The 16,293-nt window shown below is 38.1% G+C and overlaps 1 protein-coding gene across 2 annotated transcripts in view; it reads right to left on the bottom strand.

Moving 5' to 3' along the window:
* Window positions 1-16,293, bottom strand: part of kntc1 (kinetochore associated 1) — a 152,042-nt gene that overhangs the window by 93,489 nt on the left and 42,260 nt on the right. For both annotated transcript variants that reach the window (XR_015761265.1, XM_043715770.2), the window contains exons 16-29: window positions 15,947-16,022; window positions 13,358-13,483; window positions 13,177-13,266; window positions 13,032-13,097; window positions 12,878-12,939; window positions 12,033-12,144; window positions 10,780-10,923; window positions 10,629-10,685; window positions 9,015-9,116; window positions 4,886-5,005; window positions 4,235-4,378; window positions 1,984-2,082; window positions 1,606-1,709; window positions 369-471 (exon numbers count right to left, since the gene is read on the bottom strand). Coding sequence is in view for 1 of the 2 variants with exons in the window: in XM_043715770.2 (XP_043571705.2) it covers window positions 369-471; window positions 1,606-1,709; window positions 1,984-2,082; window positions 4,235-4,378; window positions 4,886-5,005; window positions 9,015-9,116; window positions 10,629-10,685; window positions 10,780-10,923; window positions 12,033-12,144; window positions 12,878-12,939; window positions 13,032-13,097; window positions 13,177-13,266; window positions 13,358-13,483; window positions 15,947-16,022 (1,405 nt within the window). In the remaining variant the exon portion in view is untranslated. The remainder of the gene's footprint in view (window positions 1-368; window positions 472-1,605; window positions 1,710-1,983; window positions 2,083-4,234; window positions 4,379-4,885; window positions 5,006-9,014; window positions 9,117-10,628; window positions 10,686-10,779; window positions 10,924-12,032; window positions 12,145-12,877; window positions 12,940-13,031; window positions 13,098-13,176; window positions 13,267-13,357; window positions 13,484-15,946; window positions 16,023-16,293) is intronic.

Raw genomic sequence — 16,293 nt, 5'->3', positions numbered from 1 at the left:
GGCAAGCCAAAAGTGACATCCTTCCTACTTAAAAGACACGAAAAGAACACATTAGGGATTGACGCAAGGCAGGAGATATTTGATTCTTCATTAATGGAATACAATATTCTAAAAGTACAACCATTAAATTTTTCATTTAAAATTAAAAATAAATCTGTAGAAAACATTATCATAAAAAGTTTAGACATGGCTTGATACTCGTTGACTGTAGAATGGCAAGAAAGTCAACATAACACAAGTCAATGACTAAAGCTTTATTTTTGACTCCAAAGTTCCATTTAAGCAACAGTAATTTATTCAGAATCTAAACCTATCAATATGTTCACATACAACTTGTTTATAATAATGTATTAAATTTACAATCTTACCATTATCTCATGATCATTGAACATGTCAATGTTCCGTATTCCATACCCTCTTAACAATTTCTTCATCTCCATGAGCCTGTAGCTTTCTTGCAATAATTTCACCCTAACAACATCATTGATAAAAATCAAATATTTTAGATAAGATCTGAAAATAACTCATATGGTTAATGAGAAGTATTTAGTCACAATCAATGCTTCAACAGATTGCACCTTCTGTTCATGTGGAAAGTAGTGACAGGAAATATAACCAACTTTAAAGATCTGATTGATTAGATGTTAAAAGCCATGCTTTCCAAAGAGTGTTTTGCTGTGAACCCATTTTAAGACTTTATACTTGATACAACTCTGGAGCAGATATTCAGGGTGGAGGCAGGCAGAATTGTTGATCAGGATGGTAGATCAAATAGTAGGGAGACGGCGAAGGATGAGGGGTGACTTGACAGAGGTTTATAAGATGATCAGAGGAATAGATAGAGTAGTCAGTCAGAAACTTTTTCCCAGGGTACAACAGAGTGTTACAAGGGGACATAAATTTAAGGTGAAGGGTGGAAGGTATAGGGGAGATGTCAGGGGTGGGTTCTTTACCCAGAGAGTGGTGGGGGCATGGAATGCGCTGCCTGTGGAAGTGGCAGAGTCAGAATCATTGGTGACCTTTAAGCGGCAATTGGATAGGTACATGGATGGGTGCTTAAGCTAGGACAAATGTTCGGCACAACATCGTGGGCTGAAGGGCCTGTTCTGTGCTGTATTGTTCTATATGCACAAAGAGCAACTAAGACACCTAGCATTTCGGAAGCACTGATAGGGTTGATGATCACACCTCTTAGCTCATAGAGTAGGCCATGCCAAGAGGTAAATCCACTTCCCCTCTCCCCCTCTCTCTCCCCCCCCCCACCCCCACACATTTAAAGGAACCTTGCAGCTGATCCCAGGAATGTCAAATGCAAATCTCCATTTTCACTTCATCTTCAAAGCCCAAACATTTCGCATCTGTTGCTACATGCTTGCTTCAGTCCCATAACTAACTCACCATAATGTTAAACATAGTATTGGAAACTTTCAATTCAGGTAAGGTTACTTAAAACTCATACCAAGAATATTTGATGTGATGGTGAATTAGCTCATCTCAGCTAGGATAGCGCTGGGTCACTACAATCTCATACGAGTATCACCTCAAAGTCACAGTCTCAAATAATGTAACCATATTGAATTCACCTTAATTCAAAAAGAAACATACTTGGGATGATTCATTTCCAAATGCTGTTTGACAAGTTGTTCTACTGCATTGCTCCAAGGCACTACTGCTCCGTACATTATCTGTAGCACTGCATCAAAGATTAGCTGTGAAGGAAAATCACCATTGCCAACTATTACCACAAAGTGTCAGGAAAACAATCTCTTTAACTACTAAAATATTTGAGTGGTATTCCAATCCCACAAATATCACCCACAGAACAGAGGGTCAAAGTGCTCCCAAGCTTTATGAGCTAGCAGAATTATCCTGCCTGTCAGGATATATACTTCACATTATTACATCACTTCATTTTCCTCTCTCCATTAATAACAATAAAAGAAAGCTACTTATGTACCATAACATTGTGCATAGGATACCTACATCAATTTCAGTCATACAGCCTAGTACAGCCATGGCTTTGGCCTCCCATGCAGTTTCAAAGAGTGAGGCTGAACGTGAACTGCATCGTTCTAGCAAATCCTATTGAAAACATGATAGTGATATATTACTTAAGCATCCTGGTAAAATACAAGTTACACTGAGAAAACCAGAATTACAATTGTCTCTTGGAGCTACATTCACACCATAAGTCGACAAATCAATTTCTTAACACTATAAAACAAGAAACTGTGGATGTTCAAGATCTAAAACTTACAAAAATAGTAAATGCTGGAGAAACTTAATAGCATCTGTGGAGAGAAAACAGTTAATGTCACAGGAGTCACAGGACTCAAAATGTTAAATGAATTTCATGCTAGGCTGATATTCAAGCTTCTTGCTTAAATGCAGCTTGAATCCAGAATCTTTGCCAAAAGGATACCAGCAGTAAGTGAAGTCAGACACCCTGAAAAAACAATTCTACTGTTACTCCTCTGAGCCTCAAAATTTGACTTACACTTTGAGTTTTAAGATTTACACCCAGTTAATTTGTGGATGAAAATGCACATTACAGGATTTTCAGCTACAATTCAAGTGGCAAACATTTATTGTTGAAAACTTCAGCCAGAAGAGCTATCTTACCAAGATTTGTAACTACTCAGTAAAATACCAAAGAAAAAGGCTACTGGATGAGAAACCTTCTTTTCCAAAGGTTTCAAAAACGCAATTTGAATTAAAAAAAATTCTAAAAAGCCAGTTTCTTTGTCTGTTCAAAAGCACAAACACTGCCTTTCCCCATGAAAACACATTTATTATGTAGCTTTATGCACAAAAAGCTTGATTTTGACAAAGTCAGGCCAACTCCAAAGGCCTTTAAAGTAGCCTATGTGACCAGCTTCTGCGATTTCTCCTTCTCATTCCCAATTGAAGTCCCAGGAAACCAGGATGAGCCTTCTAATCAGCCCACCTCAGTCATCTGACTCCTCCAAATTCCAGGGTCATCAGGTCTGACTCCATCCTGGGGCTGTTTTTGTGGAAATGTGCCTGCTGAGTTGAGAATTTTCCCAACTGGAGCTCTCCACCTCTTCCACAAAAGTCTAGCCCACAGTCAGATTATGAAAAGAGAGGAGCAGCTTTCCCAAAATGTATTAAATGCTTCAAACATCAAAATGTCTACTGCTTGGTGAAATAGAAAAAGAGTGGATCAAACTGCACATTGCTGTAGCTGGACGGCAGTGTCCACTTCTGATCAAAGATGAAAGGAAAGCATTCAATTGCAGTACATAGTTCAGGAAACATCCTCCAAGGCATTCTAGGTCAGAGTTTAGGAAATAGTCAGAAATCTTCCAAATGGGAAAACAGGTGACTAAGAGGCAAAGTGTAAACGTATACAAGAACATATATAAAAGATAGAGAAAAATTTTTCAATGTTAATTGAAATGAAAAGGCAGTGAATCACATACTCTAATGCATTATGAAGTCAAATTAAAACTGATACTAGTAAGCTATTTTTATAGTGACTAGTACGTGGAATGAACCTAAAAATGTAGTACTGGCTGCAAAACTCCCACAATTACATAACAACTAGATGATGTAGGCCTTATTTTTTGAATCATTAGCCATGACAGATAAATGACTTTCCTTATCTTTAATTATCCTATGAAGAGACACAGCAAGATTACTGTTTTGGGAATAAAGCATCTAAAAATATATTGATTCACTCTGAAATTCGAAATGAATATATTCCTTCTGAAATAACTCCACAGAGACCAGTACTCCATCACCAAGTCACTCTGTCTTTACACGTGGAGAGTCCTTGACAATGATTCAGCTCCTTCAGAGCCAGCTCAGAGACCGAACAGCACATCTGATACTCCTATTCACATCTGTCATCCAGGGCTCCCTGATTGAAACTGTTGATCTGACCCAATCAGGGACCTCATTCTATGAGGTCCACCTAGCTAACCTCGTTACAATCACCACACCTTCATTTTTCTCATTTGAATATTTTACCTTTCCCTTGTACTGGGTATAGCTATTGATTATATACAATTACAACTCTGTGTGAAGTACCTTTTTAAAGACAATAAAATTCAACTTCCTACGCCCACCTTCGTATGTTTCCTAATACTTTTACTAGCACAGCTATTAATTTTTAAAACACATTTCTCCAGGTAAACTGTTGACAACCAGTCAGCTACTGCATTTGCAACTTAGGATATTTTCACCAAAATCACTATACAATAGTCGTTACCTTTATGTAATGCAACAGCAGCTCTTCCTTTTGTAAGTTGTGCTTGGCTATATAGGGCTGTATAACCATTTCAAGGGTTGATGGAATCAGCTCTGGAGCCAGGACCCTATCCAACATGCGAAATACAATTGTCGCTGTAGTTTCCTAATAAGCAAATCAAGTTATTAGTTTTTGGCAACCTGCATAACATATGTAGTACAAGTATAAGTCCTCCAGTTACACCATCATGCTTTATACTGATTACAGTCTAAAATCTAATACTGTAATTTCAAAAGAGTATGTTTAAAATTATTTACAGTTTTGTTCACAAGAGTAGGCATCAACTCATTGGATAATTAATTTGCATCTAATATTTAACAGAATTGTGAGCGAGATCATTTTGTTCCAAATTTAGTGTCAGATGATTGAACCAGTGCTCAACAACAAATTTAACACCTAAACATTAATTGACTAAGGCTTATGTGTAACAAGTATTGTACCATAATAAGCCCTATGTTAAAAGTCTTAGCAAATATTTTACTTAAAGAAAAATAACAAGTCAGAACAATGCTGAACTTTCAACTTGCAACATTGTTTGAATGTGCCAATTCTGGATGTATAAAATTAACATTCCATTTTCCTGGTCTATTTTTCATGTAAAGAACCACCTACTTTTTCAAATTCTGAGAGCGCCAGTCTGCAGTTGTACTTTCTGTGGAGATCAACAAGCTCCTGCAGATTATTAACCAATGTCTTTAACTGGTACACTTCTTCGCAATCCATGTCTTTTTTCTAAACCCAAGACAAATGAAACATAAAAGCTGAATCAAATTAACCATTCCAAAAATCAAAAACTGTTATTTTTTTTAAAGTTTACTCTCCCATTCCTCCCCACACAATTTCCCTTTTTCATAAAGGCGCAACACATTAGAATGGAAATCCACAAGTGTTTTACAGCTTTGGGCTAGTTGTTTATAACTGGCAAAGACCAATAATAACAGCCATACTGCTGCCGAGCAAAATCAGCTGACTCTGCACAAAACTCAAAGGTTGAAATGGAGACTTGCTAATCTGTACAGCTGCACAATACAGTGCAGATCCCAAAAAACAAAATTAGGTGATAAGCCACTCAGGGCTTCTTGAATCCAAATTATGGAAGCAGTGAAAAGTACCTTTACACTCTTGCTGCATTGCACACTTTGAACGACCATAGAAACAGTTTTTCACTTTAAACTGGAAGATGTTTGTAACCATTTCATGGTCTCCATTTTTAATTCCAAATTCAATGCACTGATTCAAAATTTCCAGTTTTATTTTATAGGACAGACGTTTCCAATTGAAATTAAGAAAATGGTGTGCATTCCCCTTCCCCAAAAGAGTTGATCAAAATCAGTTCTGATGTTTTTGACAAGTGTCAGGTAACAAATAGTATAGCTCATTCAGAATAATGATCCAATAAAAATATTCCATCCATTCTTAATAGTTCACAAAGTGATGTTATAAACATAACTAAAATTTCGGGGGCATTTTCTTTTTAACACTGGTATGCAAATACATCATTTGTTTTCCATTAGTGAAGCCTGCAAAAATTCTATATTCAAAACAAGCATGTTCTCGGCACTGAATTACATTAACTGATTATTTCCCAATGCAGGATTTCAGCTGACAAGATGTACTAATGCACTTGATACATTAGAAAAAGGTCATTCAACATCATCATCTTTGTAAGTAACAGTGCTGAGAATCTATGTTGGTACCAACAGCTGCTTGGAAGTGAATTCGCATTTATTATAGTGTAGAAAAAGCCATTTAGCCCAACAAGTATGCACTGACGCTCCAAAGAGAATTCTACCCAGACTCACACCATCCCTGTAACTCTCTTTCAATCCTTAAAATATAACATTTTGTCAAAGAGACATTAACTCAAAGCCTTAAAAATTGAACTAATATTCAATCCAGAACTTCAACCCAATTTTAACACTGAGATATACAAGCTAAAATAAAGCTAAGCTTTATCCCAACATACAGATATGTCTAAAGCTATTTCAGAAGCTCTCTGATGCCCAAACTACTGCCATTTTACTTTGTTGCAGAATGGGGTACAAAGGTTCAAATAAGATGACACCATGCAGAGTCAGAAGCACTCTGAACCAGGAAAGATATTTAGTTCCTTTTTAACATTAGTTTTACACTTTTTAAGCTGCACGTTGGAAATAGACTACTTACAAGAGTTGTCAGAATTTTAGTGCACCACTGGGCTCTCTCATTAGAGACAGATGACTCGTGGTGGTTTATTCTGATGGCACCAGGCCACATGCAATGGGAGAAGGCTGAGTAGAAGAAACTTTCATGGCGATCTAATCTACACTGTTGGAATTACTCTCCATTGCAAACCAGCTGTCCAGCCAATGGAGTTAATCAAACCCCACTTTTTGGTAAGCAGTTATTTAATAGTTCACAAAGTGATGTTATAAACATAACTAAAATTTCGGGGGCATTTTCTTTTTAACACTGGTATGCAAATACATCATTTGTTTTCCATTAGTGAAGCCTGCAAAAATTCTATATTCAAAACAAGCATGTCCTCGGCACTGAATTACATTAACTGATTATTTCCCAATGCAGGATTATTTCCCAATGCAGAATAGTAAAGATCTTACTCATTCAAAGAGTCATAGAGATGTATAGCATGGAAACAGACCCTTCGGTCCGACCCGTCCATGCCGATCAATATCCCAACCCAATCTCGTCCCACCTGCCAGCACTCGGCCCATATCCCTCCAAACCCTTCCTATTCATATACTCATCAGGTGCCTTTTAAATGTTGCAATTGTACCAGCCTCCACCACTTCCTCTGGCATCTCATTCCATACACATACCACCCTCTGTGTGAAAAAGTTGCCCCTTAGGTCTCTTTTATATCTTTTCCCTCTCACCCTAAACCTATGCCCTTTAGTTCTGGACTCCCCATTCCAGGGAAAACACTTTGCCTATTTACCTTATATGCGCCCCTCATAATTTTGTAAACCTCTATAAGGTCACCCCTCAGCCTACGACGCTCCAGGGAAAACAGCCCCAGCCTGTTCAGCCTCTCCCTATAGCTCAAATCGTCCAACCCTGGCAACACCCTTGCAAATCTTTTCTGATCCCTTTCAAGTTTCACAACATCTTTCCAATAGGAAGATCAGAATCGCACGCAATATTCCAACAGTGGCCTGATCAATGTGCTGTACAGCCGCAACATGACCTCCCAACTCCTGTACTCAATACTCTGACCAAGAAAGGAAAGCACACCAAACGCCTTCTTCACTATCCTATCTACCTGCGACTCCACTTTCAAGGAGCTATGAACCTGCACTCCAAGGTCTCTTTGTTCAGCAACACTCCCTAGGACCTTACCATTAACTGTACAAGTCCGGTGATGAGAGATAAATAGCGGGGTGGGGTGGGGTGGGGTGGAAGAAGGTTATATGTGGATGCACGTGGGGATAATTGTGATAGGTCAGTGGGGAGTGGATAGTTGGGAAGGAAGATGGACAGGTAGGACAGGTGAAGTGGGCATTGCCAAGTTGGAAGGTCGGCTCAGGGATGAGGTGGAGTGGGGGTGGGGGGTAGATTTGGAAACTACTGAAGTCAGTATTGATGCTGTGTCGGTTGAAGGGTCACAAGGCAGAAGATGAGCATTCTTCCTCCAGTTGGCAGGTAGCTTAGACTTGGTGGTGACAGTAGCCCAGGATTTACATGTCCTTAGGAGAGGGGGAGGGGGAATTAAAGTGGTCGGGCACAGGGGTCTTGGGGTTGTTTAGTGCATGTGTCCTAGAGAGGTTCCCTGAAACGTTCCCAATTTTCAAGTTCACTGACAGTGTTTTCATTCATTCCTTGTTGAAACTTTATTGCTGGAACAGCACAGCAGGTCAGGCAGCATCCAGGGAACAGGAGATTCGACGTTTCGGGCACAGGCCCTTCTTCAGGAGCCTGTGCCCGAAACGTCGAATCTCCTGTTCCCTGGATGCTGCCTGACCTGCTGTGCTGTTCCAGCAATAAAGTTTCAACTTTGATCTCCAGCATCTGCAGACCTCACTTTCTCCTCGAAGATTTCATTCATTCCCACCTGCCCAACATTGCTTCCTTGCTTCAATACATACAAGTAACCGCTTTCCATCTGTAGATTCAAATTTAAACTCCACTTTCCAATCTTGCACCCTATCATGCCATAGGACCTGTGCATCAGATCACTCCAGCAAATTCCTATTCCCGGAAAATTTCCATTTCATTCGCATCTACAAAGTTCTATGTAGTCTTACCCAATCCTAATCTAAAAAACATAAACTCTTTCTCCAATGCTGACATCAATTGTGAATTTTAGGATTGCCAGATTTCAATTACATTACAATGTGGAAACAGGCCCTTCGGCCCAACAAGTCCACACCGACCCGCCGAAGCGTAACCCACGCATACCCCTACATTTACCCCTTACCTAACACTACGGGCAATTTAGCATGGCCAATTCACCTGACCTGCACATTTTTTGGACTGTGGGAGGAAACCGGAGCACCCGTAGGAAACCCGCGCAGACACGGGGAGAATGTGCCAACTCCACACAGTCGCCTGAGGCGGGAATTGAACCCGGGTCTCTGGCGCTGTGAGGCAGCAGTGCTAACCACAGTGCCACCATGCCGCCAAATAAGTCATTGCTTCTGTTTGGAATTCTTTGCCTCCTTTCTCCATGCTTTCAAATGCCTTTTCAAAACATATATTCAATTATATTGAAGAAAACAATTCAAAAATTAGTTAATCATACTAATGGAATCCAAAGTCCAGCTGTAAGAAGCTCAAATTCATTCGGTTTTTTCGCTACAAAGTACAGTTCTGCCATCCGCAATCCATTTTCTGGCCAGTTTGCCTGGAAATGTAGATAAAAACAACAATAATGATAATTTCAATGTTTGCAATAGCTGTCAATTTTGCATTAAAATGAAAAACAATGTTTAGTCAAGACATAAGGGCCCATAACATCATAATTCAAAAATCAATGTAGATTTTGTACAGCCCAGCAGAATATGGATTTAAATGGAAAAATACTCCCCCCAGAACACTGGGCGACACGGTGGCTCAGTGGTTAGCACTGCTGCCTCACAGCACCAGGGTCCCAGGTTTGACTGTCTGTGTGGAGTTTGCACACTCTCTCAGTGTCTGCGTGGGTTTCCTCCGGGTGCTCTGGTTTCCTCCCACAGTCCAAAGAGGTGCAGGCCAGGTGAATTGGCCATGCTAGATTGCCCATAGTGTTAGACGCATTAGTGTTAGAAGGAAATGGGTCTGGTTGGGTTACTCTTCGGAGGGTCTGTGTGGACTGGTTGGGCCGAAGGGCCTGTTTCCACACTGTAGGGAATCAAAAAAACAAATTGCATTTATGGACTGCCTTTAACATAATTGTGACCCCTACTGTGCTTCACAAGAGTGATTATGACACAATAATTTAGACCACGGAGATATTAAAAGGCAAAGGTAGATTTTATGGAGCCTCTTTGAAGGAGGAAAGTGGGGAGAGAGCTGGGAGAGTTATGGAGATATTCCAAAGCTGAACACACTGATGCCAGTGGCAGAGCAAAGTAAACCGATGATGAGGAAGACTGTAATGGTCTTGCAGACTCCTCAGCCGAGAGAAGGTTACAGAGATAAAAGAAGTGAGATTTTAAAAATGAGAATTTTAAAACCGTGGCATTGCCAAATAATAAGTCAATGTTAATCAGCAAGCACAAAGGTGAAACTTGGTTAGAGTGAGGATAGAGATCACAGAATTACAGATTAGCTCAAGTCAAGCAAGATGGTAATTAGGATGCTGGCCAAAAGAGAATAATCTAAATGAAAGGTAGTACAGGTATGGAGGAGAGTTTCAGCAGCAAGTAGATGTTCCTAGCAATAGAGGATATAAAGTAATTCAGCTCAGAGTCATAGCACACCGAGGTTGCGTCTAGCTCAGCCTCGAAAAGTGGGATGAGACAGAAATTATTGAGAGACTTCAATAGCATGGCTCCAGGCTTCCCAATATTTAATTTCAGAAAATTCCAATGCTGGACATTGGATAAGTAACATATCAAATCTGAGGGAAGTTAGTTGAAGATTGTAGTGTTGAGATAAAGCTGGGTGTTATGAGAATATATATGGAATCTTATGCTCTACATTTACACAAAATATGGAAGTTATTTTTCATAACGTTTTGTTTCAGTTAATAAAGCGCCCTATCTTTGCTTAGTAATAGTAAGTGTCAATTTGAAAAAGTATTTTGCAACTTTTACATTTGAGATTTAAGGATGTAATTAAAAATTTTTAAAAATCATTTCAATGAAAAAAATGACAAACTTGTTTCATCTTCAGGGTATGTAAGTAAATCCATCCAAACTGCTACACAAATTACCTTCTCAGTTAGTTCAAGACTCCGGGCTCTGTGTTCCAACCATTTTGCCAGAATTTTCTGTAGAAGTTGAAGAAAACAAAAATATTGCACTTGGGGCAAAGCGAAAAGAAACATTATTTCTTTATCCGAACTACCTACTACACATCATTACCTTTCCCTCTGGAACAATCTTCAACACAAAGGGAATTATCACATTTCTGAACCAGAGACTCAGTTCTTGTGAAGGGAGACTTGCAGGGAGAGAATCTAAGAAATTCTGGAGTCTTTTCAAATCAAATTTGTTTTCAAACTCCACCTGAAATTGAAAAATGGTCTTAAGAGAAAAATTCTTACAGTTCAAACGATAAAATTAAACAACACAGAAGACATGTTTAGCCTGACTTCTAACTAACGAGTGTTTAAACTCCTGATTGCTGTATGTATTATACTTCCTTTTTTCTCTTAGTATTCACGTTTTTAAAAATATGGGCAACACATGTAGCATTGTTGTTCCACCTAGAAATGTCACCAATGTTGCCTTGAGCAAGAAGTAATGTAGTTAATTCAACCAAATCGCCAATCCAGGTCAGCAGAAGAAAGCAAAAGACGAAGGAATAGCTCCAAAAAAAGCACATTACAGTAAAGAGCAAGCAGCTCCCTTACGTATGCTAGATGGACATATGTGGCTAATTTGAATACCTTGCCCAAGTCAGGATTCTGCATTCTAAGCAAACAATCAATCAGTTTGATGAAGTTAAGGTACCACTCAACTGATGGACAAAAACCAAGTGGTTGCAGTATTAAATGCAGTGTCTGACAGATTTATGCCAAAATTAAAACTTTGTTCAAAGAGAAACAGGATTAAGTTTTGCATTGAATGATAGCAAATAATCAGTTATTTTCTACTAAACTTAGTGCAGAGACATAAAATCTTTCATTGGAGCCATCTCAGTGATTAGCAAGATTTCTACTTGACAAACTGCCCTCAAACAATCCAAAAGCTTTGTGGTTACTTGAATGGTACTAGCATTTTTAATTCCAGATTTAAAAAAATAACTAAACTGAATTCAATTGATCGGACTGAAATTTGAACTCATTACTGGAATTAAAAGTCATTTAAGATTATCATTTTGTTACCACATTGCAGTCAGTAGGTGAGATACATAATTCATGCCATCCAGCTGTCTAGATCCTTGGGAAGTGCAGATAATGCTACTGAACAATTGAAAGGCTTCCAACTAACATGCAGAAGGAGAGAGGTCAAGGCATCTGTGGTTGCTTTTCAGATTTAAATGTCATAAGACACATCAACCTACAGGTCACCAATTTACTAAGTAGGATCTGAACATAAATCATCATGTACTACACTGCAATGGAAAGCACTTCTCAACATGCAAGACCAACACAACATTTAGCCAATATCACCTGGTGCCTTAACCAAATATATTCTGCACATTTCAGATTTCCCTCCTGGAGCTGCAACAGAACATCATTAAAAAGGTCTTCATTGTTTACAAACTTGATCCAAGCAACACCACTGTGAAAGAAAAACAAATCAAACATTAGTCACATTGCAGGCATCAATAAACTTTGAATTACATCTAATCCAAGACTTCACCATTTCAAACATTCAAAAGTTGAATCATAACAATTTTTGCTACATCCTGTCATTTTGCCTCTTTACTCTTCTAACACAAATCTATCAAAAAAACAAAAACAAACTGCAGATAATAGAAAGTTCAAATAAAAACAAAAATGTTTGAGCAATTCATCTGAACTGTCTGATAAAACATCGTTGGTTGAAACGTGAACTGTTTTCTCCACAGACGTAACCTGATTTTATTCCAATATTCTTCTAGTGTCCTGGTTGAACCAACTGATTGCCTTCTAAACTCAAATGGGCAATTAGGGATGGGCAGTAAATACCTCCCTTGTACTCCCATGAACAAATTAATATATAATATTTATATACATAGAAGGCAAACACCAAAACAGTTCTAATGGGTTGATTGGTCAATTTCTGATTTGTAACTCCCACATAATTCAACCATCTCAGCCTCTCCACTTGAACTCACTCGTCTTCTTTCTGTATTTCTTTAAAACATTTAAAATTCATTTCTTCAATTCAAATTTTTGTTATTTTTTTTCCAAATTCTCCCACTCTGTTCTATTATCACTAAACTACCTTGAACTGTCTTTCCATTAAAAGGTAAGATATAACGTCAAGCTTTTTTTATTGAGAGAAGAACTAAAACAACAAAATGACTAACCTGAACTTTCCAGGCCCATATGCTTCATGAAAAGTAGTAAGCCGTGCTTCCGCTCTCAATATCTAATTCAATAGATAAAATAATTTCAAAGTGATCTGTAATATGTTCCTAAATCAATATGAAGGAATCAGTAGAATTGTCTTATTACAAATACCTCGACCAGCCACAAAGCTTGCTTCTCAGACAAACCAAGAAACTTCTTATCTTCTTTCTTTAGAACCTACAAAAATATTCTCAGTTAAACAATAATGTGTCTCTTGGAAGGACAATAAAACCAAGAGCCATGAAATAGAACTCACCCGCTTTTTGGCATAATTTAACATTTCCAAAGTTATTTCAAAAGTTGGCCAAGGAACATCCAGACAATATTTCACTACAAACTCATCATCCTTTGGTGGGAAAAGAAATAAATTTAAGACAGTCAATCAGAAGACACATAAAATATAAGCTAACTTAACTCAGCATCTTTTAAACTAATACCTGTACTTTATGCAAATCTGCTTTTGCCTCATCAACAGTGTTCTGCCATGTTGATAGATTGGGAGCTTCCAAGGAACTTGAGGCTAGGTTCTCCAAAGCTATGTTGAGCCTGACTTTGTACACAAGCTGAAAGAAGTTTCAACATTTATTGACAAAAGTTTAATTCAGTGTAAGTGTATCACTTTCTAGACTAGAATTCAACACTTTGAAGCAGGATTGATTTGTTAAAATTATTAGCAATTACTCAAATATATACCAATGTTCAAAAGTCATACATTTGGGCAACTGTATTTTTCGCGCACACAATGCAAAACTGAAAGCATATGACTGGTAGGAATGGAAAGACAACAGCTGCACAAATGAATGATATCTTGGCTACTTCAACATTTCATTAGATTTAACTTTCAAGTAATAAGATTACACATTATTCCATTTTATTTTTTTCTCAACAGAGTCATATTGCCATAGGTTTTGTCTTGAACTCATCAGGACAGCTACAAGAATGGCATATTTCAAACCATCGGAACAATATCTAAGACAGGAGGAAAGGGTACTGCTTGGTTGGCAAATCAACTCTGGTTATCAAGGAATTGCCATGAAGAATGCAAAAAAGGAACTATAAGCTCTTGTCCCATGTGTAAGTCTAAAAAACCATTAGACTTGGTCAAATTCCTTTGGTTTACAAAGAAGTAGTCCCTGTATATGAATATCTGTCACACCAGCAAGCATAAATGAGCCATGCTATAAGGGTCACTGGTTATTTCAAATTGGTTGTTCGCATCGTTGTTAACACATTCAGGAGTTATGATTTGGAGATGACAATGTTGGACTGGGGTGTACAAAGTTAAAAATCACCTGATGAAGGAGCAGCGCTCTGAAAGCTAATGTGCTTCCAATTAAACCTGTTGGCCTATAACCTGGTGTTGTGTGATTTTTAACATTACAGAGTGTTCAACAATTGTTGCCCAATCATGGAATGAAGATATTTTATTTTGGGTTTTGCAAGCATAGGCTGAAACCAGTTTGTAATCTGCCTCTTACTAACAGCTAGAGGAATATGTTATATGATTCATCAGCCAATGATTACATTATCTACATAACTAGCATTACACTGGTAGAGAAATAGCTGCACAACAACATTGCTCAATTGTACGGTAGACCTTTGGACTGATGGTAACAACCTGTTAGTGAAAAATACCACTTGGTGATTCAAGAATACAGTAAGAATATGAAAATGGTTGCTTGATATACTGTTCAAATGTTAAGATATTTTACCTTTTCAGAGTAATTTGACATGGACTGAGGACGTTTCAAGTTGAAAAAGCCTTTAGCGAGCTTGCACAATGAACAATGATCTGATCATTGTCATCCTGGATATCTTTCATGCACTCCTTTATGCAGTGAGCTTGTAAAGTTAGCACATGGCCAGGGCCTGATTTTAAAAAATGCTGACATGTCTTAGACTGCATGAAGCTACAAGAATCTGAATGTGTATACTAACTGGTAAAGGAGGCTTGCTGCAGACAGTAATGGAGAAAACATTGACAGACTTCAACAAGCTTACTTACAAACATGTCACTGAATGAAGCCATTAATATTTGGCTGTGTCACTGCACCATAGAGAACTTAGAGGTTAGCAACTTGCAAGTGAAGTTCAATTTTAATGACATCGTGTAAACCCAAAAAACTGGTGTAGCCATGGAAGGACTCGCACTGATGAAGTATTTTCTTGAATTTTCATGACTAACAGGTACCTTACTTCCTGTCCCATGTATAGTTCTAATTTACAGATTATACTTTCAGCATCTTTCTTTAAGTAACTGCAAGGATTTTTACAGCATCTGTAAGAACCACCTTAAACGTATTAATGTACACTGTCATTCTCAAACTCACTTGAGATCAAGCAGTGACTTTTTCCTCAAGATATGCATTGAAAAATCTATTAATGGTTTCTCTGTTCCTGTCTGTACATGCCATTTTCACTAGTCAATATTCACATTGGGTTTTATGGAGTTCAGTGCACCACAAGATCGACTCAGTTATACTTCCATAATGCTTTCTCCATGAGAACCTCTCTATCAATCAGAGTTGACTTCCCAGCAACAAGTACCAATTTTTCCGGTAGTTTAAATTGTTGTAATCATTCAAAGTTTGGTATTCTTGCACTTGTTCTGAGGAGTGTAAGATGAAAAGCTTCAGCAGTGTGCTTTTCTTGACAGCAACATTCAAGTTCTGTACTACCAAGCAACTACTTATATTTTTTCTGGCTGTATTTATAGAGAGAGAAACATGTTCACGTTCCATGTCCAATGTGACTCTTCTTCAGAAATTCAGTTGTGTTTCTCTCCCCACAGACCAATTTCCCGGGCATTTTGTTTTTATTTCCGTTCTCCAGAATCTGCAGTGTTTTGCTTTTACTTAATTATTTCCTGGTCTATTTCTCAAGTAGGGATATGGCCCATAGGTAATTACTTGCTTGATCCAAATGTCCATTATTTGGGTTTGACCTCAGTTAGTGGGCAGGATATCATATGCAGAAATTCAGCTGAGCTTATATTATACTTGGTATCCATATTGGCAGAAACCTACCTCAACATCCAATGCAAATTGAATAGCAAATCTCTCCGCTTCCTCAAATTTGTGTTTATAAAGCAGGCGACTTAGTCTAGAAGCAGATTGCAAAATGTAAAACACAACAGCCAATCACAATTTAATTAACAAAAAGGAAAAAATAACAAGTAAAAGACTTAAGGACGGATCAGATCAATCAAGGTTTGGGGCAAGAACAGAGAGTTCAACATTTCAAGCATGAACCACAGACCTAAAAAGGCAGCAGTTGTAGAACCAGGGCAAATAAAACCAAATATGGAAATTAGTGCAACATTTGCTAGACTACCTGATAGAATTTCTGATAAGTGATTGAAAATGTCTAAGAA

Source organism: Chiloscyllium plagiosum, unplaced genomic scaffold (assembly GCF_037043375.1).
Source record: "Chiloscyllium plagiosum isolate Xiang-an unplaced genomic scaffold, Cpla_swu_hap1 HiC_scaffold_24, whole genome shotgun sequence".
NCBI lineage: Eukaryota > Metazoa > Chordata > Chondrichthyes > Orectolobiformes > Hemiscylliidae > Chiloscyllium > Chiloscyllium plagiosum.
This window is presented reverse-complemented; position numbering and strand designations above follow the sequence as displayed.